This window comes from Magnolia sinica, chromosome 1, assembly GCF_029962835.1.
Source record: "Magnolia sinica isolate HGM2019 chromosome 1, MsV1, whole genome shotgun sequence".
NCBI lineage: Eukaryota > Viridiplantae > Streptophyta > Magnoliopsida > Magnoliales > Magnoliaceae > Magnolia > Magnolia sinica.
The window spans coordinates 132,328,478-132,355,998 of NC_080573.1; the positions used below are offsets into that span (position 1 = coordinate 132,328,478).

The window sequence follows — 27,521 nt, forward strand, 5'->3', positions numbered from 1 at the left end:
ATTAATCTAGCAAGGGTAAACAGAAGGCTGGCAAAAAAAAATGCTGGGCATGGGCGTATCTACAATCAGCGAGTTTCGGTCTGGGTTTTAATTTAAGGATTGATTAATTGGGCTAGGTGTGCGTCCACATTTCCACTTTCACCGATAGGTGAGGGTCTAAGAGGGGCCATTTCTCAATCATGTGGCTGAGGAAAAATAAAATAGAGAGACTTGAAGAAAAAAAGAAGAAGAAGAAAAAGAAGTTATATATTACATCTCCTGCAAATGAGGCCAAAATTGCTCTAAGAATTAGATTATATTAAAGTGTGATTTACAAAACTTTTTGAGAAATTACATTATTGCTCTCACTTACTTTTCCCTTACAATAAAGTAGAAAACTGGAAGTCATGGGTCCACGTGATATATGTCTCACATCCAACTCGTCCCATATATGCACACCGACATTATTATTAGTTATGGATTTTAGTATAAGGTGGGCTAATCCATACAAAATAATATACGCCATTCAAAATATCAAAATTCAAGTGTAGCCCATCTTTATTTAATTAACCAGATGTTTTAGCCCATCTTGATTTAATTGACCGGATGTTTGGTTCGTGTGATCACAATGGTGAGGTGCATATGTTTAATGGGGTGGATGTTACACACATACTATGTGGGCTCGAAAAGCCTCATGTTTAACTACTTTTTAAAGAAAAAATTAAATGAAGGCATTTTTGTGGTTTCATCACTCGAAAAGTGTTCAGGTAATTTCTAATCTTGGAAGCACTATTTGGTAAAATGCAATTTTTTGAACAATTTTGCAATAAAATTTTTTTCTTATGAATTACAATTTGTAAGAGTAAATAAAGAAGCTGCACCCTTCAAATCATGCTCTTGAACTTGTTCCATGGAATTCTGCTCATCCTTTAGAGCGACTCTGTTACTGCAAATAAAAGGAGAACAAAGAAGATCAAGAGAAAGGACACAATTGTACACTGGTTTGCTAAATCCGACACCCTTGTTTATCCCATGGACAGTTTTATCTACGCCAAGAATAAGCCTAAAATTGGAGAATATCCAAAGCTCAATTGGAGCACACTAAAGGAAATGATGGGAATTGAATGCCTACTGTTGAAAACTTCTAAGGCAACAGAAGTTTTGGAACAACTTGACATTTGTATTTTCCCTTCCTCTTCGATGTTTGTGCGACCTTATAAATATGTTGGATGACAAATAAACATCAGTGTGGGCCGTGGGAGAGTTTCAATGGTGGATGTCATTATTCTGATTGCTTTCTGTGATGTGGTCTACATGAGCTTTGGATATGCTTCAATTTTGGGCTCATGCCCTAAAATCAGTTGAAAATTTGATTTAACGACGCATATATTATGGTGAGCCCCACAGAATTTACTCACCACTCTACAGCGTGGTCAGTTACCACACACTTGCATTCTTTTACATACCCTTTACTGTTGCAACATCTCAACCCAATCTAAACCATCCATTAAATTAGCCTAAACATATGGATTCACTGAACCAGGAGTCAACTTGCCAATTAATCAGGTGGACCAATGTTACAAAACAAATGGGATAGAAAAAGATGATCAACATGCTTCTTTGAGCCCAGGGTAGTTAAGCCATGCACAAACAAACTACATCCAAGTATCACCAAAGTGACAATTCTCAGCAAATTCTCGGCCCAGGAATTTCTTGGGAGATTTTTAAAAATTTATGTCCTGGCAGTACTGTCAAGAAAATATTGCTGAAAATACAATATTACAAAAAATATTTATTATAAATTAATACATTATTTTAAAAATTAGAAATATAGGTATGTGTCACCCTATTGGCTCGCGTGCCAAGGTGATCCGATTATATGAAACACATGTTTTAGATTATGTGCTTTACAATGAAAGAAGAAGCTTATATTAATATAATGATTCTTTAGTTTCTAGCCTATTTGTGAATTAGGGCATTTATTAAACCATGCAACAACCTTATGTTCTCAAACAGGTTAAAAGAGGCCCTATTTAATTTTCCTTCCGCTTTTAAGGGACACGGATTGCGCAATGACAGCATCGGTAGCAAGGTGGCTACTGCAGTGCTCTGTGGGCTCCACACAATATATATGTATTTTATCCAAGCCGTCTATCCACCTTTCCAGATAATTATAGAACGTGGACCCAAAAATGAGAGAAATCCAAATCTCTAGTGGACCACACCACAAGAAAACAGTGGAGATTGAATGCCTACCATTAAAAACTTTCTAAGGTTCACTTTAATGTTTACTTGTCATCTAACCTATTGATTAGATCATGCACACCTAGATGAAGAGAAAACACAAATACCAGCTTAATCCAAAACTCTTGTGGCCCCTAAGATGTTTTTAACGGTGAGTGTTCAATCACCACTCTTTCTTGTGGTATGGTCTATATGAGATTTAGACCTACCTCTTTTTTGGGCTAATGCCATAAAATAGTCTAGAAAAATGGATGGATGGTGTGGATAGGACACATACATCATGACGGGACCCATAGAGCACTATTAGTAGCTGCATCATTGTCCGGAGTTAATCTGTGCGTCCGCCACTAAGGCCATATAGTACATTTTTTAAAAGACTACTTAAATAATATAAGATATGAAACTATCTCATCATGAATAGCTAATTTTAACCCACTTAAGTATCTAGTTATTAATGATCATTGGTTCATATGGCTTAAATACTTATACTCCTTAGTGTAATTGACCTTTGATTATTCTTTTGTTGGAGATGGTGAAACTTTCAGTATAGAATTAGAGAATAATTGAGAAGAAGAAATGTATTATGCAATTTGACTTTTATTTCAGCCTAAATTTTAATTTGTCAATTCTCACTTTGCTCAAAACTTAGTTGATATTGTTGCTACCAAAGGTGCGACTTTTGAGTTTTGTTGCAACAATATAACTTTTCATACATTCGATAATTGTTTCTACTAAAAGAAATTTTTTAAAGAAGCAACTCAATCATAATAAAATTAGGAGTCAAGGTTACCATCAAAGTTAATGTCCACCCAGAAACTCTTATTAACGTCATCTAGAGCAAGTGCAAATTTATAAATTATGGAAAGTAGCACATAAAAGTCAACTCGTATGGGTGAACCCGCAAGATCCAATAGTTTATATAATCTTGGGACTTTCACATGCAAAAGCCAAAGATGGGCAATTAAATAGTAGATGTTCACTTAACACTATTGGAGTAGAGAGGATTTAATTGTCCATTTGATTTTATGGTTAAGATAGACTGAATTACACTCAATGGTTTATATCACCTATGAGGTGGGCTAAATGGACGATGGGTATTATATCTTCTCTTCTAATTTCTTTCTTGAGATATCTCTTTTTCCCTTCACTATTGGATGTTTTTATGAGGGATTTTTTTCTTTTTCTATTTTTAAAGGGAATAGTTGAGGAGTTTGGATGAGGAAAATACTTATTTAATCACATATCTCTTTTTTATCCAATTTAAAATTAATTATTTAATTCAAATTTTAATTAATTTAATTTTAAAAGATAATTTTTAATGAAAATAGGATTCAGAGAGAAACTTGTGAGGAGCCCATTACTAGTAACTACCCGCGAGTGAGCCCCACGGGCCCAGATCCAATATCTCTCATCAATCATTTTATGAGATGTGCACAATATGGATTGTTTAACTAGCCCGTCTTATAACAACGAAAACAAAATATCATAATCATAAAAATCAGAGGTGTGAGACCAAGTGGAACATCATTATCTTCTCACTAGTGTTGTACTAAGCGATCATCTAATTAGCAGTCAATAACACAAGATTTTCAATGCCTGTCCTAGTCCACATGACCATATTGAATGAAGTTGACTTTTGATCTAAAGTACTCAATTAACACATGTACTTATGACTTATCAAGTCATTTTGAAAATCTATTTTTTTGTGAACATTGATTTGAATCATTTTAAAGTAATACTATATTTTTGAAAAGAATATTATTTGTAAAGATTTGTCAAAAACTCAATACCGTCAGCTGCTAAGTTTTCAAGTGTGTATTAATAGTTGTAGAAACTTAATATAGCTATAACGAGATCTTCCCTAAATACATGTATAATGTGGAATCAACCAAGCCACTTTCCTATCATAATCCAAAATGGTTAATTATCATTCATCATCGTATACAAAAGTAGAAACACTTAATCTCATCCTTTTACAAGCAAGATGAGGGTAGCTCAGGACACAAAGAGTCACCTATGGGACTAGCTACTCGCACGTAGTAATAATTATATCGAATCAACGTAATCTGTAGTAAAAGGTCATCACCATGGATACAATCAACATCATAAAGTAGACAATATTAGGCATATGTCAAGTATACAATATATAAATCATCACATATAAGGTATGACTGATTTCATTTCCTCATGACCTGGCTTCTATTCAGGTCATAACATTAATCGCATATATGAACAATGAGTTAATCAGCTTCATCTTCAATCTTTTAGGAATAAAGGCGCATACAACATTTCATCGCTTGTATCCTTATTATTTGTTCTTTGTAATAGAGGGCGGTTCACACCTCAATATATGAACATCACTTTGATTGTACATCTCTTGTACAAGAAAGGTTAATCTACTCATACGAGTGGGTGACTAACCTATTGACAAAGGTAAACATCTCACATGATCTTAAGGTAAATGTTAAGATCCATACACGTAGTTAATAATGATGCTTTATATTAAATAACTAGAGTGATTATTTATTAATAAAAGATAATATATATATTTTATAACCACATCATTCAAGCACTTCTAAATCTAATTTGTCGACATGAACGTAGAATAAATCTTTATCTATAGGCTTTGTTATTGTATATGTCAATATTTCTTTGGTTGAAATGTAGTTGAGGATAGCTTTTTGTCTGTCACTTGATCACGGACGTAATGATATTTGATCTCAATATGCTTAGACTTTTGGTGGTCATTGAGGTTTTTCGCCAATTCAATGGTAGAAACGTTGTCTATTATCAATGACATACATCTACAATTGTCTGATACAACACCCAAACTTGTAAAAATCTTTACACCTATGCACACTTTTGAACAATAGCACAACATGTCATGTACTCAGCCTTAATAGATAAAAGGGTTGTGGATGTTTGTTCCTTACTCAACCATGAGATAACTTTCCCTCCAAGCATGAATACATATCTTAAAGTATACATTTTCTAATCGGTGTCATTTTCATGTGGCATCAAAATATCCTTTAAGCTCAAGATTCATGTCTTCGTAATACAATATTGAGTTCTTAGTTCCTCTGAGATGATGAAATATGTATTTGACAACTAACTAATGATATTGTTCTATAATATGCATGTAATGGCTGACTATGCCAAACACATAACTAATATTCATTTTGGTGTAGAGAATGGTACACATTAAGCTGCCTAGCATAAAGTATTGAGGGCATAACTAATTTCTTTGCTTTAGACTAGGAAAATGATTTTCTATTTAGCTTTGTAGCTTTCTTTGTAAGGGTTTTAATAACCATGAAATTTTTTTCTTAAAACGTTCTAAAATTTTATGTATGTAGGTGGTTGTGACAAGCCTAAAGAATCTGCTAGGGTTATCCTTAGTATTTTTACCCCAATAATAAAGTTGGTTTCATAAAGATTTTTTATCTTAAAATTTGAAAAAAGTCATGTTTGGTTGTTATCAACAATTGTATATCATTACCATCTAGCAGGATATTATTTAAATGTGGAGATAGTATTAGAAAAGATCTCCTAGACAACTTCATATATATATATATATATATATATATATATATATATATATATATATATATATATATATATATATATATATATATAATGATCTTCTTGACTGTGACAACTACATCATTAATACCAGATTTGGTGTAGAGCATGAAATACATTAAGTTATTTACTATGCTTGTATAATGTACTAATGATTTTGCCAATTTCTCAGTTTGAGTTTGGGGACATGATTTACTATATAGCTTAACAGTTTTTTCCATAAGAGTTTCGACAGCTTTTGAAAATTTCATTGTAAATCATTCTAAGATTTTTTCTATATACACACACACACACACACACACACACACATATGATTTTTATCCTAAGAATATGTTAGACAGGCCGCATACCTTGTATAGCTACTTTACATAAATAGACGATGTATAGCTAATTTCCATAGATAGATGATTCTGTTTTTATCATTTACCTTGTATAGATGACTGTAGATCTCTATATATTTAACCTTTTAAGATTGTCTCAAGTACAAGAAAACTAATTATTTTCTCTTTGTTTTCATGGTATCAGTGCCATACCGACCCTAATCCAGCACTTTATTATAATCATCCATTTTAAAGTTCGAGAAAAATAAATTTTTAGTTCTATCAAGAATTACATATCATTATCAATTAGTAGGATATCATTTATATATGAAATTAATATAAAAAAAGATCTTCTAGACTGCTTTATATATGTACAATGATATTCTTAACCCATTGTGTACGTAGAGGTAGTAATAGCTAAGTAGAACCTCATATACTATTGCTTTAAAGTTTCTTCAATCTATAAATAGATTTAAACTCTTTGCAAACTTTCTTTAAGTTTTTTTCTACATCCTATAAACTATTACGTATCTCATTATCCAAGTCACCATTTAAGAACGTAGTCTTTTTATTTATCTTATATCACTTCAAGTCTAACTTACATCAATGAACGTGATCATCAAATTGACGAGAATTTGTAATATGTAAAAAAAATCTCCTCATAATAATCGTTTTCTTTCTGTGTGAAACATTTAACAACTAATCATATTTTATACTTGTTCATTGTACTACATGTCTTTCTTTTTATCATGAATACCCACTTGTTACTTATCATTTTAAGATTAAAAGGTAGATTTATAAGTTTTTATACTTTATTCTTTTTAATAGAGATAATCTCTTCATCTAAAACAGTTACCCAATTAGTCAAATCTGAAGAAAAATGTATCGTGATAAGATTCAGACCCATCATCATTAATAGCAGTATAAGAGTATGATGTATCCTCGATATCAAAATATATTAAGAGAATCAATTATTTTTCAATTTAACATAATTCATTGAGGTAAACTCCTACTATCCTGACTAATTATTAGATCATCTCCATTGTGAGAAGTGGAACCCGCACTCTCCGTATATATATTTAGAATTTTAAAAAGTTATCTTAACTTTTTACTTCTTTCGGATGGGTATTTATCTTCAACGAAGGTCACTTTTTGATATTCTATATTAACTCATCATTAACAGTTATTGAAAAATAAAATGTATCTCTTTGGGTGTATGGGGTACCTAATAACGTACTCAATAGTTTTAATATCAAGTTTACCTTTATGAGAAATAAACACTAAAACATATCTCAAATATCCCCGAGGGCATAAGTTAGCTATAGAAGTAATCCTCATAGTTTGCATATCATATGAGATATTATGAATGGATTTTGGAAAAACAATATTAAAGGCATAAATGCTTATAAGCAGTGCATGTCCCCAAAATGTAGTAGAGAGATTGGTATACGACATTATCGAGATAATTATTTTCAACAATGAATGTCATACGATGCTAACATTTTCATAGTATAATATAAATGTTTCAGATATATACTTTTCGCCTCTATTAGATCATATAATTTCGATAGTTTTTTGTATATGATTTTTTCATTTTAACTTTATATTTACAAAAACATTCAAAATCCTGATACTTTTGTGAGACAAGATAATCATATATAGTACGAGTAATCACCAATGAAAGTGACATAATATTGACATTTATTTCTAATACATACATTTAGGAGTCTATAGATATATAAATGGACTAATTCTATTAGACCCTTAGACCTAGCCGCTTTAGAAAAAATTTAATTTTTTTTCCAGATATAACATTTATGAAATGATGAATTGACTCTAGATAGAGAACTTCATAAATCAGGATGAGACAATCTTGTCATTTGATATTTTTCAATGTGACCTAACATCACATTGTCACTTTGTAAATTCAGTTACAACAAATTCGTTTGACATAACAGATAAAAGAATTAATACATCCTCATATTCTACATCAAGAATAAATAAATCTGAAACTAAACTATCACATTCGAAAATGAGATTATTTAGTACTAATAAAACTTTAGTTATGAAAAAGTGAATATTAAACCCATTAGTTAACAACCTAGAAAATAATTAAACGACAATCTATGGCCAGTGTATAAAGAGTATCACAGAGGATTATCCTTCGCTCTATTCATAGATGGAGACGAAAAACGTCAATCCTTAACATGTCCTCAATGACATTAATCCCGTGTAGCTCTCCGTGGTTACAGGTCAGAATTCCTCGAGTCCTCGACAATTTCACATCACGTGCATTATTGTGCCTGAATCTAAAATACATTTATTAGATAAGGTCTCAATAAAAAGGATTTTGAAACAAACGCTTGTAAATAAAGTATCAATTAACTTTTGAATTACCTTTTTTTTTATTGACGTACTAACGGGCGTAGTGGTTGGAGTTTTCACAAATGAAGCATATCGGGTTATACTTTTTCTTGTCTTTTCCTTTTATCTTCTCGAGATTATGAGTTTTGTAGATTTCTATTCTTGGTTATTATTCTTCGCCTTCTTGATAGCTTTAAACCGTCTCTTATTAGCTATTCACTTATAAATTTTTGTTACAAAGGCCTTGGATTTATCTATGAAATTGCATTCATTTCAACTTCAAGCATCGAAGTTTTTAAGATTTATGTTTTAGGGTTTAAGGTTTTTGGAGTTAAGGAGTTTAGAGTTTTGTAAGTTTAAGGGTTAGGGTTTAAGGATTTAATGGTTTAGAGTTTTAGAGGTTTAGAAGTTAAGAGTTTAGAGTTTACGACAAATGATGAGTTTCCTTCCCGGATGAGGGCACGTGGAAAAAGATAAAAAAAATTAACTTGAAAACACCTCTAATTCCCTTCGTAGAGTTATGTATTGTAAGTGATCTGAACCTGCCCAGAGCAAATCCCCTGAGAGGCAAGTGAAGTTAGTGAGGCCCACGAATCTTGCAAAGAATGGTTCATTGTGAAGATCTTTTTATTTATTGTCAATCTGCACCTAAAGTTCCTATGGAGCAATTGACTGGTATCCTATATTCTTGGAACTCTATTTTCATTACCCTAATGCGTCAATCTAATATCTATGTATAAACACTAGACAGTGCATCTCAAATTCTTGTCCCATGCACCTCATACATGGGTATGTGTACTTTGTGCATAGTGTCAATAAGGATATTTTAGACTGAGCAGTTATGCTTACACTACTTGTTTTAAAGCTTCATCGCAACTATATGTTCTGTCAAGTTTTCATCTTTAGCCAGTAAAGGTTCATCTTGAACCTTGTCTAGAGTGTGCAAAATGTCATCTCACGGCGCGAGACTAGTTTTCATAAGCATTTCCATCATACTTTTTATCCGTAGGTTACTCAACGATTAATGTTTTGGTGGTTAACTTTACATTACAAAAAATATCATTACTCAATTGTAAACTAATGGATTAGTACTAATTATTAACATTTATACATGTTATGTAAGTTTTTTAAGTTATAGAAGTGATCCATAAAAAATAAGAGTTGAAAGTCCATAACCCGACTCATGTCGCAGATCAATCAAGTTATCTAAAGTAAGATAAATAATACGCTTTTATAACAATCTATTTGTGTAACTTATGTAACCCTTCATTATGGAGAATCATGAACTTTAATGATGTTGCCATGACCTGTCTCATAACCCGATCCCTCTTTTCAACTTTTACTACCCGCACCATTCATACCTATGAGAAGAAAGGAGATAAGAGGATATCTTAGATGAAGGCACGATTTCTACATGACATGGAGGTTACCAGGAGTACCTTGTCAAGTGGAAGGACAGACTAAAGTCAGACAGTATGTGATGGATCACAGAGGTAGAGCTTTAGCGACGAGACCCGGATCTCATCAAACATTATGCAACTTTATTTTATTAGAGACGAAATCTTCTTGGCCAAGGGAAATTGATGAGGACATCCGAGTACCATACCGGAGGAGGAGGATTGAGCCCAATTGACATTTCTAGCCATACTGAAGACCATACGTGTATGTTCACGTATCTTTGACGACCCCACACTGGGAAGATGCGTGTAGTTTGCATATACAAGCTTGATGGACACATCGGAACGTTGGATCGGATGAACACGATGATCAGACCGTTGGATCATTATTATTGGACATCTTAATTATAGACCCCCATGGGTTACAAAATAGTTTAATTGTTTAAATTATTTAAATGCTTCATTATTTTTGTATAACTTATATTTGTATTAAAATTAAAGAGTTAGGAACAAATTTTAATTTATTAAGTATTTTTATGTTGAGAATCTTATATAAAAGCACTTTTAGGTAAAAGGTCTTTTCTGAGACTATAAAAGAGAAATGAGGATATGTGGAGCCTTAATGCCATTATTTTGAAGAAAAAAAAACCTGTGTTTCTTATTCTTCATGAGATGTGAAGAAGCCTTCCATGTGATTTGGAATGTAGATTGGTGCGAGGCTAATCTTTCATTAACGAGAGCATGAGGTTCTCATCTATTCCTTCGAGTTCTTCATTACAAAATATTTGTTACAATTTTTCATTTCTCCCATTCAGATTTCTCATAACTCCTTCCAAACTTTTTCAAATACTCTCCTTTATTGTTCCCACATCAAACCTGACCTTGAGAGCCAAAACCTTACCCTACCAAACTCACACATGCGACCGTACGGCTACACATGTGAGCCCATAAAGCTAACCATATGGTTCCCCTTTATTCTTTTTGTTTCCTTTTCTTTTCCCATCAAAATCCTTTTCGTTCCCCCATACCAACCAAAACCCTAACACCTGATTCCAAAATCTTAATTTCAACAATAATTCCAAACCGTAATTCCCACATTCCCTTCATTCCTCTTAAATCCTTAGTATCCAAATATCCAAAACCTTAATTTTTCTCTAATAAAAGCCTAAACAACCAATCCATTTATCCAATTTACCCAATTAAATCCTAATTTTAAATTTTCTCAAATTTTCCTAAACCCTAGCTTTACCCATACCTAAATTTAATAAAACCCTAGGTAGTCTTAGACCACTACATTCTCATTTAAAATATGCTTAACCCTATGCTATTTATATATTCTTACATCCATTAGATCTTAGTTTTTCTTATTTAATAGTCTTGTAGGATGATGCTTGGTAACCTAGTCTTGAATTATGTACGATCTCCTTTTGAAATTTTGGTATTGATGATTACGGTAGTAAGTTTTATGATTTTTATTAATTAATTTAATTTTTTTGATTGATCTCACACAATATTTGAGTTCATGCATAGGTCCTACATCACACAGACATCATTCAATGGTTGAGACGAGTTCCAATCAAACGGATAACCCTAACACCAAGTTTTAATTTTTCAATGAGAGGATGAAGTATTAATCTAATAACATCAAGAATAATTATAAGACATATGTTATTTTTATTATAAGAATTAATGGAAAATAATGGTAAGTTGAATAACATAACTGATCATCATTGTTCGTATTTGATCCAATCATCATCGTTTGTGATCATCGCTGATGATGGATCCAATCATTGATGTTGATTGCCACAGTTGATGATGGTTCTGATCATTAGTAAACCTAGGATTAATAGTGATAGGATGGTTATTAAAAGGAATCTTCATTTATATATGTATGAACAAGTGCATTAATGCAAGTACATGTGTACTAGGTAATCATGGTACATGAAGGGTCACACATTTTTTATCATTTAATCCTAAAGTGTGTGACCCATATATTATTATATATATGAACATAATTGTAACATCAAATTCTTAAATCAAGGTAATTTTTTTTTAAATTTTGTTATTATATACTATTTATTTTAATTCATATATCTTATTATATGAGATATAGTCTATTTGAAAAAATGGACTTAACCATCGGTTAGATCTTTCTAAAAAAAATTCAAGCCATTTCCCGATATGTGGCTTAAATTAGCCCACAAATGGCCGATTAAGGGCTTTTAAAAAATACATTTAATCTTATTAAAAGGACTTGGGCTTTCTCTTGGACCCATATAGATTTGGTCACTAATGTTGGGTTGTCCAGATGGCCATGGAGGCTTATGATGGTCCACACATCTTAGTACAAAAAATGATGAAAGAATGTTACCACATAAACATTAATAATACGTATGTTATTTTTATTATAAGAATTAATGAAAAATAATGTTAAGTTCAATAACATAACTGAGCATCATTTTTCATATTGGATCCAATCATTATTGTTAGTGATCATTGCTGATGATGGATCCAATCATCACCATTAGTTGAAAGAATGTTAATTATCACACGGACATCATTCAATGTTTGAAATGAGTTCCAATCAAACAGATAACCCTAACACTAAGTTTTAATTTTCCAATGATAGAATAAGGCATTAATTTAATAACATCAGGACTAATTATAATACGTATGTTATTTTTATTATAAGAATTAATGAAAAATAATGTTAAGTTGAATAACATAACTGATCATCATTGTTCGCATTGAATCCAATCATCACCGTTCATGATCATCGCTGATGATAGATCCAATCATCAATGTTGATTGCCATGGTTGATGATGGTTCTGATTATTAGTAAACCTATGATCAATAGCAATAGGATGATTATTAAAAGGAATCTTCACTCCTATGTGTATGCACATATGCATTAATGTAAGCACATGTGCACTAGGTAATCATAGTACATGAAGGGTCACGCATTTTTTATCATTTAATCCTAAAGTGTGCGGCCCACATATTATTATATATTTGAATATGATTGTAATATTAAATTCTTAAATCAAGGTAATTTATTTTAAAATTTTATTACTATATACCATTTATTTTAATCCATATATCTTATCATAGGAGATATGGACCTTTATTTGAAAAAAATGGACTTAATCATCGGTTAGATCTTTGTAAAAAAAAATTCAAGTCACTTCCCAATATGTGGCCTAAATCTGCCCACAAATGGCGGATTAAGAACTTAAAAAAAAAACACTTAATCTTATTAAAAAGACTTGGGCTTTCTCTTAGGCCTATCTAGATTTGGTCACTATTATGGGGTTGTCCAGATAACCATGGAGGCTTATGATGGTCCACACATCTTAATATAAAAGATGATGAAAGAATGTTACCACATAAACATTAATATACCATAATAAGGGGCCTATGCTCAAATTTTGGTCCACTTAATTAAATAGTCCATGAACAACACTTGGACAACAATCACAGACCAGGCTCATCAAGTACATGTGATTTGAGCTTAAAGTTAGCTTAAAAACTTTTCAAAATAGGTCTTTATTTAAGCAAACCCATGTAGCATACAGAAAAAGCCTAAAAACCTGACTCATTGCCTATTTCTTCCTTATCTCTCATTTAATTTCAATCTTCCATGATACAATGGACTATACGCCCATTCCAATAGGCCAAAAACAAGCTAAGCTGAACAACTAAGGCCCCTCTCTTTCTTTCTTCTTCATTTTTTTTTTTTTTTTATGTGAGTATTAAGAAAAACTCATCCCCAACCTAAGCATTTGTGGTTGCCATTGATTTCAACTGGCAAGTGAAAGCAAGGCGGTGGGGAAAAACTCTCATCTTTATCCTTTTTTTGTGTGCATCACGTGCACCGAGAGCTGTAGCACTTTCACGCTGTCTTAATATTTCTTAACGGTTGTCTCGATCGGCAGTGCGAGGAAAGTGAGGAAAGGGCCTAGATGCTCGGGTGGGCCCTATCTCAATGTAATGTTTATGTGAAATCCATCCGACCATGTCCTGGTCAGATTGGAATTCATTGTGGGCACAGTAAAAGTCAAGGGTATGTCTTTCTTCCAACTGTTTTCTTTGATGCAGCTAAAAGTGATTCACTTAATCTAGCATATGATTATATTAAAATACTTGGAGTGGATTTGGTGTAAACATTACTATGGGTGCATCTCTATGTGTGTATGTACATGTATTTATGTATATTCACATGTACACACACACACACACATACATACACACACACACATATGTATAGAGAGAGAGGAATACTCACCCGTGCACCTTTTTACGTGAGCACCCGTGCGCACCTTTGCATACATGTCTTAAGCACATAATCTGAACGGTCCATGTGATGCGGCATCCCTTGAAACTCTACGGGTGACACGTTCATATTCTTTATGGTCCACATTCTTTTGGTCCAACCATGCTAGGAATATATCTGTGACACATTCTACATTAGACCCCTTCGCTTGGGAAAAAACTCGTCCTCGAGTTATCAAGGAACCTAGCTCATGATTCTGAGATAACTTCTGATAACAATGTTTATTAGCACTTTTCTTGTACTTGGTATTAGGCTCTTGAGTTGACACAATACATGTACTTATGCTCTTCTTGACTTGGTTAGTATAGATCAGTTTCTTCACTTCTGCCTTCAAGATCTCACATCCCTTCTGATAATGTGGGCAATTAGGCTGACTTATCCCTATGACAAGATCAATGTGGTTTTGTATATCCTGTATGAGAGACAATTTATTAGGGAGTTTATCGAGCACAATCGCCTTGAACTCCTACAACACCGGTTTCAAATCACCTGGGATGTTCACAAGCTCCATATATTCTTTCTTTTCAACTAATGCACATATATCTCTTCTTTCCTTAGATTGTTTAACAAAAGCTTGTTCGGTTGTGAGAAACTGTTCCTTAACTTTAGAAGTTTTGGGTTGATTCTCCATTCTCATAGGGGCGAGGATAATCTTTTTTACTATCTTTAACAAATATAAATACGTTATCCCGATCCCTATGTGTAGCATTAATATTATTTTGCCAGGGTTGACTAGGTAACATGTGACAAGCTTCCATGTCGACCACATCACACATTACTTCATCCTTATAATATTTACCAATGGAAAATGATATACGACATCTTTTGGTTACCTTTGTTTTGTTGACCTCATTGATCCATCCAATCGTGTATAGAGATGGGTGCTTTTCTGTTTTTAGTTGTAGCTTTTCCACCATTGTTTTCGACACGAAAGTCTCATCACTCCTGACATTGATGATTACATTGCAGACTTTTTGGTATGTAGTGCACCTTGTTCGAAAGATGTTGTCTCGTTGTAAATTTATCTCTACCTTTGGCATATACAATGGCTTCCTCATGTTCATAGTGGCGGCTTGCGATTTACGGTCATCTGATGGTACTTTGTAGAAACTGGAGTTGTGTTGTACAACGAATATGAGCGGTTGAGCATCACTTTGAGCTCGGGGCGGAAGTAGAGCATCTGCAATATGGTTGAGGGTTGCCTACAATCCTTGCATGGTTAACTGACTCTCCTGGTGGAAAGCTTCTATTCTTTCCGAAAGATAACGAATTTCTGGATCACCGTCCACAGGATTTTGGTTCATACCTTCGTTATTTGTCATCGGCCCGAGGGAAGTCCTCGCTTTGATACCAATTGAAACAGGGATGAACATGATGAGATCGATCACCGTCTTCATCAAGGATAACTACTTCGAATCCACGGAGCTTCTCTGGACTCCTCACAGAGACTTCTCGAATCCACGAGGAAAGAAAGCAAGAAAATAGAAATAAATTCTAATAAATTCAAATTTTAATTGATTAATGAAATAAATGAGTTCACGACCCTTTAAATTGAGATACCAAGCAATATGAGAGAAATCAAAAGCAAACTAGAACTAAAACTCCTAGAAATTCGTAACTTACTATAAATAGTAAATTTACTTTTATAGTAAGTGTCTCATGTGGCTTAACCATGTTATTCTCTTAATTATTCTAAGCACTTTTCATGTTGGACACAACTACTAAAGCCCAACGGATGAAGAGTTATAATCAAACTAAAACTTACTAAAAATAATAAAAAAGGAAATAAACATGGAATTTGACCATCGATAGGATGGAATCTCACAAATTCGGAATTGTTTGGCTAAAGTATCTCATCCTACCCCAAAATCATATATGGTACGTTGAGTAACTCATTTCGGTTTGCGAGATATGCCTGTTTTAAGGTTCTGACGGTCTTGATGACTTCTGTTGTCGATCGGGCCTTCTCTGATCCATCTTGGACATGAAAGTGTCCGTGACCCGCTCTACATCACTAAGACACGTGTGCAAAGGTGTGCACGGGTGCTCATGTAAGAAGGTGCACAGGTGAGCATTCATATATATATATATATATATATATATATATATATATATAGAGAGAGAGAGAGAGAGAGAGAGAGAGAGAGAGAGAGAGAGAGAGAGAGACCCGGGGTTTCATGGGGTGCTGCATCACATGGATAGTTCAAATTTTGGATTCACATGCATTAGGTATGATGAGTTCTCAAAAAGTTCGCACTAGTTCCATACGAACTAGTGCCCAACTTACACACACACACACACACCCTCATATATATAGGCATGCTTACCTAAGCACCTGCACACATGCGCACCTTTGTACATGTGTCATGGGCTTAAAATCCGAACGGTCCTTGTGATGTGGCACCCATGAGACCCCTCTTGCCAATTTTCACACTGATCCAAAACTCTAGTGGGCCATAACAAAGAGATGCAAATCAGGGGAGGAAATTATTTTCTTTTTTCATGGCTCATCAAAGTTTTGGATTAAGGTAAAAGTTGGGCCTCGGGGTTTCATGGGGTGTTGCATCACGTGGACTGTTCAGATTTTGGGCTCACATCACATTCGATGAGTTCTCAAACACACACACACACACACACATGGGAAATGTTTTTATGCAGTCGACTTCCCATGAGGTCGCGTTGTGTGGGCCCCTCTATGATTTATGTCGAACATCAACACCGTGCATTTGATGGGTCCCCTTTAAATTATGGGATATCCCCAAAATTAGCCATATACAGAACTCAGGTAGGCCATACCATCTAAAATCATGTGAAGACATGCCTAAAATATATAAAATCACTTGGTGGGGCCCACGTAAAATTTGGATATGTCCGAAACTTGGTCTGACCCCTCATCCAAGTGGGAAACACACAATGGATGGTTTGAATTTGTGAACCACATCTCGGTGGCACAAGAAAAGATTATGAATGTTTTAATGGGAGGGGTAACCCCTCTTAATTGTTGTATGTGGTGTGGCTCACCGAAGTCATGGATTGACTTAAAAAGTCGACCTCATAGTACCATTTCCACACACACACACACACGCCCTAGTTCTCATGAAGTCTTGTGAGAACTTTTTTAAAACTCATCAGACATGATGTAAGCCCAAAATCTGAGTGGTTCACGTGATGCAGCACCTCATGAAACCCCCGAGGCCCAACTTTTTACCTTAATCCAAACTTTGATGGACCATGGAAAAAGAAAATAATTTCCTCCATTGATTTGCATCTCTCTTTGTTATGGCCCACCAGACTTTTAGATCAGGGTAAAAATTGATCACGGTGGGTTTCATGGGATGCCACATCACATGGACTGTTCAGATTACATAAAAGTAAAAGATGTTCTCACATGGTAACACATGTAACGACAACCCAAATCCCCAAATCCTTGTTAGTTCAACTATCGCTGCCTTATATGATATGTGGGATCTACACCACGTATAGGCACACTCAACTAACATTGTGGCTAGAACCTTAATTATATACCAGTCGATCACATCTCTAGCTAAACTCTGATTCACTCCCTTATGACAATCATCCTTGAGTCTAAACCAAGCGTCAACTGTGACAACGCGTACATGTGAAATGCAAAATGTGCCTAATAAAGCATCAAAAGGCAGTCAACTAGACCTATAGCCCATGTCATGCCTACGCGGACCATGTTCACATTGTTCTTATGGAGATTTGTACTTAGTTTCATTTGGCAAAAACCCCTCCCACTAATTCAATAAGTTTTTTTTTTTTTTTTAAGTTTCTATATATAATATATTTATTTGTCTTATGAAAATAAATATTTTATTTTTGAAATTTATTTATTTATTTTATAAAAACACAACACATCACTCAATCACCCAAGTTAGTTACGGTGGAGCTTGTGGTGACACAAAGCTACAGTAGAACTTGAAGAATCAGAATGTACTTCTTCATTTAACACATCAAGAACATCAAATAGTTGACTCACATATGTAAGATGTTCCATTAAGTCATTAAGTCATTCACAGAGATTTGAGCAGGGAGTCTACACGAAATATCCTCCATCATAGCCTGTTTCAATTCCTCAACATCAACATACATATGTACATCTTTGAGCGAAGCCGTACAGTGGCGTTGGCTTATAGAATGAAAATCAACCTCTTCTAATGCTAATTGATGTTGATCCAACAGGCAAAAAGGAAAAAAAAAAGAAAAAAAAGCTCAAGCAAGTTATAGAGAAAAGAGTAAAAAGAGAGGATAATTACTTAATTGAAAATGCACGTGACAACACACTTTAGATGTCTTTGGGACTCACTCTCACAAGGGATCTAAAGAACTCACAAAGAAAGTAAAATACATCATTATCATTTCTCCTTTACAAAAATCTATTTGTAAAGGAGAAATTAATCATTACGGAGAGAGAGTCGTTAGAGGAGCGAAGGGAGGGAGAAGGGAACCGTTAGAGGAGGGAGAGAGAAAGCCTTTAGAGGAAGAGAGAATTCGGGGAGGGCAAGTGACCGTTGGGCGTGTATTGGGAGAGAGGGAGGGATGGAGAGAGAATTGGGGGGAAGTGACTGTTGGGCACTTATTGGGAGGGAGGGAGACCCGGGTGAGGGCAAGTGACTGTTGGGTGCGGAATAGCTACTGACAGCGTAAGTACAAAATTCACTAAGGAAGTGACGTCACCAAGTTATGTAGGCTCCACCATAATGTGTGTGTAGTATCCACACCGTACATTCGTTTTGAGCTATTATTTTAGGGCATGAGTCAAACAATGAAGCAGATCCAAAGCTCAAGTGGACCCAACACATAAAAAAGTGGGATTGAATGGCTACAATTAAAAAACTCTTGAGTGCCACGTAAGTTTTGGATTTAGTTGGTATTTCTGTTTTCCTTTCGTCCTTGCCTGCAGGTTGAGTCGGGATCCTCTGTTATTAGGTTAACAGAGAATTCCTGTTACCCTAATGGTTTGGCGTCCGAAGCTGTTTTTTATTTATTTTATTTTTTTAGTGAGTGGTGACGTGGACCAATGAGAATTTGGGTATCAGGAATTCTCTGTTGACTTGATAACAGAGGATCCGGACTCTCACGGATCTCAAATAAACATCATGGCTAGCCTAAGAAGGTTCAACTGTGGGCGTTTTTCTGTGGTAGGATTCACTCGAACTTTGGATCTGGCACATTCTTTGGCTCATGCGCTAAAATAATCTCTTTGAATGAATGAATGGTTGGATACAATACATACACCGCGGTGAGGCACACATAATTTGGTGACATCAGTGCTCGTGCTGTCTAGCTAATCCCCGCCCATGTAAATCGGATCTACTAGTCACCCTGCCATTGCGATGACTAATGGTCAGTGCCCATGATAATGTATGTGTTTGATATTTGCTGTCCATTCATTCTTCCATGTCATTTTTATGGTATGAGCCTAAAAATGCAGTTGATCCAAATCAAACACGCAAAGTGTTGATTGAACGCCCACTATTAAAAACTTCTTGAGTTTACAAAAGTTTTTGAACAAGTTGATATATTTTTTCCCATAACCATTAAAGTGGGCCCTAGGAGGTTTTAATGGTGGACATTCAATTACCATTATTTTCCCATTGTGTGGTCGGCCTCATTTTTAGTATCAAGTCCTAAAATTATCTTTCAAAATGGATGGATGGCATGGATAAAACACATACATTATGGTGGGGCCCATATAACACCGACCACTAGCGACCTCGCTGGGGCAGCATCACTAGCCAAACCGCGTCCCCGTCCATAACTGTTGCGCCCCTGACTTTTAACTTTTTCTCCTTTACTCTTCTTTTGTTCCTTCTCCAGAGTTAAAAAAAATATCCTACAAATATAAGGAAATGATAGAATTATACCTAACCAAACCATAATAAATGGGAAGTACATGAACGCAACTTGCCGAACCAAAAACCAAACTTTCAAGGGAGTTGTTCGTTCCCCTTCGAGAGGGCGTTGATTTCTCGCAACCGGATGGCAGGAATTTTCTGGGACTACATGGTTTTTTTTTGTTTTTTTTGTGTGAGAAATACACCCTATTTGGCCACCTCAATTTAGGATATGAAACTAAAAAAGAGGCAGATACAAAACTCATGTAAGCCACACGATAGATAGGAAACAGTAGGTCATTCAATGAATCCAAACCATTCATAAGGTCATTCCCACTTGGATAAATGGAAATTTTTTTTTTTAAAAAATGTAACCTAGATCCAAAACTTGTGTGGCCCCACACCAATGTTTCAACAGTGTGCTTTCGGTTCCCACATTTTTCTCTTGTGTTGCCTATTTAAGTTTTGAATCTCCTTCGTTGTTTGTCTAATATTCTAAAATAAGGTGGCGAAACAGATAAATAAGATGGATTTCTCACAAGCATCACAACGAGCACCACCTAGCTTCCAACCGGATTGCAGGCAATCTGCGGCCCTCAAAGGCAACTACATGTTTGCCTAACACAACCTGCTATGCTATTTAAACCTCATACACTAGGTATTTCACAAGCAGGCTATAGAGTACGAAGATTGACAAATCTTCTCAGCGTCACGGAAAACTGTAGACGACTACATCTCGATGATATTCGTTAAGGACCATCCTTGAATAGAAGTAATGTACAGTTTTTAAATTATCAAATGTAAGCACATACATTCTTTGTGTGGCCTAATTAATGACTTGCTATCTGATTTTTGTGCTAGTACATCTTGTGAGACAAATTACACAGATCAGATATCCCATACACATAAAAGTTTGGCACTAGTGTTATTTGTAAATGTTGAAAGTTTGACCTAGCAATCTAGGGTGATGTAACAGCTAAATCCATGTTGATGATATTTTTAATTTGGGATGTAAATTGGATTTTAAAAAGTACTGATATTTTGCCTTATTTCAATAACACAATTGCAATCTAAGTGAATTTATACAGTAGAAATAGTGAGCTAATTTTGTGGGTGTATTAATTTTATTTTATTTTTTGTCTTTATTGATCCTTGTGCGTTTGATAAATGTGTTTGATGAAAAATACATGGTATGTTAGCCTATGTTCAATCGTTCTTTGTGATTTGACCTCCTTGAACCGTGGATGAAGCTGTTTTTTTGTCACTGAGGCCTAGAATCGAGTAACATACTTATGTACAGAGTGGATTTTAGTGAAACACGTCTCCCAAAGAACTTAAGGTTTTCAGCTGGTGACACCAATTTCGTAGACGATTTTGTCCCGTCCATGTACAAACGTGAATGAATGTCAGCAAGGATCTCTTATTATTCAATTTTCATATTACATTTCAAATCTCTTGTTATTGTTATTATTTTTTACTAAGAAAATGGGATTTTAAAAAAAAATCTAAAGGATTATGTAGTCACTAATAGTCATTATTTAATTAGTAGATAAAAGCCTTACTCTAGATTGGAATCGTGGAGAAGTAATACTCGTTTATCAAATCTACCAACTTAAAACCTCCATTAATTATATGATTCCTTTTATGCAAAAATATGCTTTTGGATACTTTACATGAATGAATTACCATTTACGTTATACAAAATAGAGTGACGAAAGGCTTATAATCTTAATTTCATTTAGGAAATTAATTGTTACACCGGCAGAATATAATTATCCATACTAATGCATACATGATACAGCCAATATACAACTGGCATATAAGTATTCAAAATGCAAAGCGTCAAAATCTAACGCCAAACTTAGATGAGCCATAGCCCAGAATCACAGCTAATAAATGTCCACTAATCATAGCTTTGTATTTCAATAGAGTTGATTTTTTAACCATGCCCCATCCAGATTGGACCCATGTTTAATTTACTATTTTTAAAAAGCTAATTCTACAACTGGAGGCCACTGTGATGTAGGTCCCATATCCAATCTATCCAAAAGGTACAGTCCTCCTATCTCTCTCCTTTTCTCAGAAATCAGCCTGATCCATACGTAAAACAGGCACATCCAGTCCATTCGATGTGTCCCACCATGATTAGTAGCACCACAAAAAATCCAGTCAATTGCAAGACTACGGTGAGCTGAACTACATGATTGTTTGGACCTGATTTTACTTAGGATGGCCCACTTTGTGCTTAGTATTTTGTTACAAAGCGAGAGAACACCCATGAATTAAGTAGATGGACCAACACACTTCCCAGTAGAATAAGGTCATTCTACAAACGTTTTAGAGAGGCCGGCCTCCCATTTGAACGTACGGGAGAACATGTACAGCCCTAAACACAAGCGCCCGCCCCCATTAGTTCCCTGATCTTTCACAGGCGTACAAAGATTCAGTTGTTTATTAGGAAGGCCCACAAATAAATCGGACTTTGAATTGTACAGCTCATCACGTGGAGCATTTTTGAAAATTACTGGCTTAATATTTCTAGCCATTCATTTAAGTTAAAAATAAACTGGTCCGTGGTTAAGAGTCAAATGAAAAATCAGGTGGGCCCCTCAACTTTTTTTTTTTTTTTTAGGGTAGTGATGCATCAACAGCAAGATGATAGCACGTGGACTGTCTATATTGTAACGAGTCTAACACAAATTTAAGTTTAATGGGTGAACTATGATAAGCCAATCTTTTATAGCCAATAATAATAATAAATAATTAAATAAATAAAAGATAAGTACAATAATTCAACATTTGAAAATATTTAATTAAAACATAAAAAATAATCATAATATGATTACGATGATTAATTACAAATAAAAATTATTAAATATTAATGTTTATGTCTCATTCTCTAATTGCATAGTTGACTCTTCTTGGAAAGAAAATAATCTCTAAATTCACGTCAATTTTCAAATTTGTTCTTAAATTTCTTTATTCAGATTTCATGAATCTTTATTCATAAAATGACAATCTCCAAATTCCATATATCATCAGCACGGAAGCTCTAGATTCAAGAAAAACCATAGATAATGATAAACAAATTGTGTCAATCACAAACCTGCATGTAAACGAATCGATGCCATGAAATGAGTCTCCACGTTCACTTGGGTAATTCTGATTTCGATCAAAGATACCATACTGCATTTTCATGTCTCCAAATTCATTTAACGGCATTGCATTAATTGAAGAAGAAGATCCCTCCATGCAGCTTCTACTAGGAGTCGGCATCACATGTGGCATTACATCATGGTGGTACCGAAGATGATGGTACTGCTGCATTGGATTATAACCACTCATCGACATCAAATTCATATCCAACCCCAGCTGACCATGTTGAACGTGGCCGACCTCCTGCACCTGGCTCTGCGTGCAAGCTTGCTCACGGTACATGGCGAGCTTTCTCAGCACAAGCTCCAGCTCGATGGTGTGTTGTTCAATCTGCTTCTGCAAATCAACGATAATCTGGTGACAACCACCAACGGGATTACGTGCCCGGATATCTGATTGGAAAATGATGGATCGCATTGCTTCAGATTTCTGAAGGGGATCGAGATTACGAATGACCTTTACAATATTACTAACACCAAACAATTTGTGAGCGTTTAAAAACTGACGCTGCTGATCAGGAGGAAAGTATGGCGCGAGTATGCAATCAGGAGCGCATTTCCTACGCTGGTATTTACACGCAGCGCAAGCTTGGGTGCCGCTGCCATTGACACCACCACGGTTGCTCATTTTAGTGAGCGGCCTGCCTTTGGTTTTGGGAGGGTGTTACGGAATGTCGGGCGCGTTTTTTCGGGTTTCTCCGGCTTATTTTTCTCGGTTGTTCTGGTTCATCCTGCATTAACGAAGGAGCGATGGAACGAGGATAAAGGAGAGGAGAGAGAGAGAGAGAGAGGAGGAGGAATGGAAAGGAAGGAGAGAGAGAGAGAGGGAGGGAGAAGAGGCGAGGAATGGGGAGATCTTAACGGATTTCTTCTTATCGGATATTTCGGGAGTGTAATCCGGACGGTGCATGAGAAGGGAGTTAATTTGTTTGAACGACAATGGTCGTGTGTGCATCACCTGCACCGAGGGCTGTAGCACGCTGTCTTAATATTTTTTAACGGTCTGCATTGCGATCAAATGGCCGGAGGCTCAGGTGGACCATATCTGGATGTGATGTTTATGTGAAATACACTCGAACATGTCCAGCCAAATATTTTGCTGTTTCATCTAATGGTCCGATTAGAATTCATACAACTCTTTCTTCCAGCTGTTTTCTCTGATGCAGTTAAAGTAGATTCACGGTATCTGGCATATGATTACATGGATTCAAAGTAAACATTATTGTAGGTCTAAAAAAAAACCACATTGTGGCATGTGCATGTGTGTGTATATATATATACCTAAGCTGTTTGGATTTGAGCATTTGTATATATATATATATATATATATATATAGGCGCACACATGGGAAATTGTACCATGATGTCGAGTTGTGTGGGCCCCACCTTGATGTGTTGAACATCTATACCATCGATCGGATGTACCATTTTATGGTGGACCATGGGCTTAAAAATCAAGTCAATTCATGACTTAGTGGGCACACCGCACTCCCATTGCTTGTGTCCCACTTGGATGAGAGGTCAAACCAAGTTTCAGCTGCATTCAAAACTTAGGTGGGCTACACCAAGTTATTTTACATGTTTTACGCATCTCTTCACGTGGTTTTAGATTGTATGGCTCATTTGAGTTACATATATGATTAACTTTTGGAATATCCCATAACCTAAAGGGGCCTGTCAATGTTCGATACACATCACAGTGAGGCCCACACAGCTTGACTTCATGGGAAGTTCCCATTAAGTAGACTTTAAACTACAATTTCCATATATATATATATATATATATATATATATATATATCATCTTGATTCAAAAGTACTTGTGCCTTACAAAGGTTTTTAATTGTCAATGACCACTGTTTTATGTGGCGTGGTCCACTGAAAATTTTATGTAATTTTGCAAAAGTAAGTTGCAAAAACAGATGAATGGCGTGAATATACAGTGACCAAAAGTAAGTTGCAAAAACAGATGAATGGCGTGAGTGAATATACAGTGCATACATCAAGGAAGGCTCCTATGGTCAGGGTATCTAGCCGACGTTGCTGTTTTGGGTCGCAGCCATTCGCGCTTGGACCTGTCTGCTAACAGCGTCGCTTGCCAAACTGAGTCTTATCCTGTTATGACGAACCGGGTACTGGGGGTTTGGAGAGGCTACCGTGATGCATATGTTTATCTACGCTGTCCATCCATTTTAACATATCATTTTAAGGCATTTGGACACAAAGTAGGCAGATCAGAGGCTCAAAAGAGCCACACTACAGGAGGCAGTGGTGATATTGACACCACTGTTGAAACCTTTCTAGGACCCACTGAGACGTTTATTTGCCATCTGTTCATAAAATCTCATACACCTGGATTAAGGGAAAACACAAACATCAGCTTGATCAAAAACTTCCATGGCCCTAAGAAATTTTCAATGGTAGGAGCTCGGTCTATGTTTCCGGTGGTGTGGTCCACTTGAAATTTTGATCTAATTCATTATTTTGGCTGATAACTTAAATTTTTTTGAAAAATAGATAAACAGCATGAATAAAACACATACATTAGACCCAGGTAGCTATTGCTACGAGCTGACTCCGTTCTCGACTAAGTCCGTACCTAAGGTACTTGGTAAACTCTGTGGGCCCACCGTCATTCATGCATTTTATCCACTCCATACATCCATTTTATCAGATAATTGTAGGCATTTATCTCTAAAATGAATCTTATCCAAAGTTCAAGTGAACCACACCAACAGAAACAACGTGAATTGAACGTCTATCATTGAAAAGTTTTTGGGGCAACAAATGTTTTAGATCAAGCTATTATTTGTATTTTCCCTTCAACAAAGTCTTTGAATGACAAATAAACATTACTATGGGCCTTAGAAAGGTTTCAACATTGGAAATCAATTCTTCCACTATTTCCTGTGGTATGGTCCACTTGAGCAGTAGATATACTGATATGCAAAAACGGATAAACGGTCTAAATAAGTCACGTGTATTCACAGTGGGGCCAACTGAGTTTACTCACTAAGATGAGAGCCTACCGAGTAACTCAATCCGATTTCGTTCTCGGGTGGGCAGTACGCTATCTTTGATTGCGTACTTGCGTTAGTACGCAATCGGATTGAGTTGCGCAGTAAGCTCTATATCTTAATGAGTAAATTCTGTTGGGCCCACCGTTAATGTATGTGGTTTATCCACGCCGTCCATTCTCTTTTCTAGATCATTTTAATGGTTGATCCCAAAATCTAAGCATGCTCAAAGATTAAGTGAACCATACTATATGAAACAGTTGGAATAACAATTTCCACCGTTGAAACCTTTATAGGGCCCACAATGATGTTTATTTCTCATCCAAACTTCATAAGATCACACAAAGATGTATGAAGGAAAAACAATAATACAAGCTTGATCCAACACTTCTATGGCCCCTAAGAAAATTTCAACGGTAAACATTCAATTCTCACTGTTTCCTGTGGTGTGGTCCACTTTAGCTTTGAATATACTTTATTTTTAGGCTTAAGACCTAAAATTATCTGATAAAATGGATGGGTGGAGTGGATAAAATAAACAAATCACGTTAGACCCCACAGAATTTACTCAGTACGCAATCCGCTTCCTAGGCTATCGGCGACTCGACTGGGAGATGTCCGCATGCACACTGCTAAAAAAATATAATTCCTACTTGGATGGACTGAAAACGCAAAAATACTAACCCTATACAGAACTTCTGCATCCCCGTGAATGTTTCAATGATAAACATTTAATCCTTACTGTTTTGTATCGTGCGGCCCACCTGAGTTTTGAATCTGTTTCATTTTGTACCATCGTGAACTGCCAAAACGGATGTACGGTTGGATTTCTTTCAAACATCACGTACCTTCCTCTTACCTCATTTCCTAAGCAATCAGTTTTCTTTAAAAAAGTGGAGAATAGTCATATAAAGTATGTTATTTTCTGTAGTCTTTATTTTAATTGATTATCTTATTAAAAGGAAATGCAATCCAAGCATAGATTTTATGTAATGATTTTGTAATGACTAAATTGTCCAGTGATTGTATGTTGGTGAAAATGACTAAAGTGCCCTAAAACCGGAAGCGGATTGGCTGGTGTACCACACACCACGATTTGGATGATGGGTTGACGTCACCAAGTTATGTGGGTCCCATCATGAGGTATATGTTATATCCCAACCGTCCTTTCATTTGGCGAGCTAGTCCTAAGGCTTGAACCGAGATATAAGACAGATCAAAAGATCAGGTAGACCACAGTGCAAAAAGCTGCGGGGGATTGAACGTTTACCAT

The 27,521-nt window shown here is 35.5% G+C and overlaps 1 protein-coding gene across 1 annotated transcript; it reads right to left on the reverse strand.

Annotated features, from left to right (window-relative positions):
- Positions 1-819: 819 nt before the first annotated feature.
- LOC131249539 (LOB domain-containing protein 22) lies at positions 820-23,861 on the reverse strand. Its single transcript, XM_058250346.1, has 2 exons — positions 23,185-23,861; positions 820-925 (listed from the first exon to the last, which is right to left on the reverse strand). The coding sequence occupies exons 1-2, from the start codon at positions 23,859-23,861 to the stop codon at positions 820-822; spliced, it is 783 nt and encodes a 260-aa protein (XP_058106329.1).
- Positions 23,862-27,521: the final 3,660 nt, after the last annotated feature.

Coding starts and splice junctions, on each gene's coding strand:
- LOC131249539 (XM_058250346.1), bottom strand. CDS start 23,861: ATGAGCAACCGTGGTGGTGTCAATGGCAGCGGCACCCAAGCTTGCGCT. Junction 926..23,184: donor ATCGATTCGTTTACATGCAG/GTTTGTGATTGA, acceptor TTTTATTTGCAG/TAACAGAGTCGCTCTAAAGG.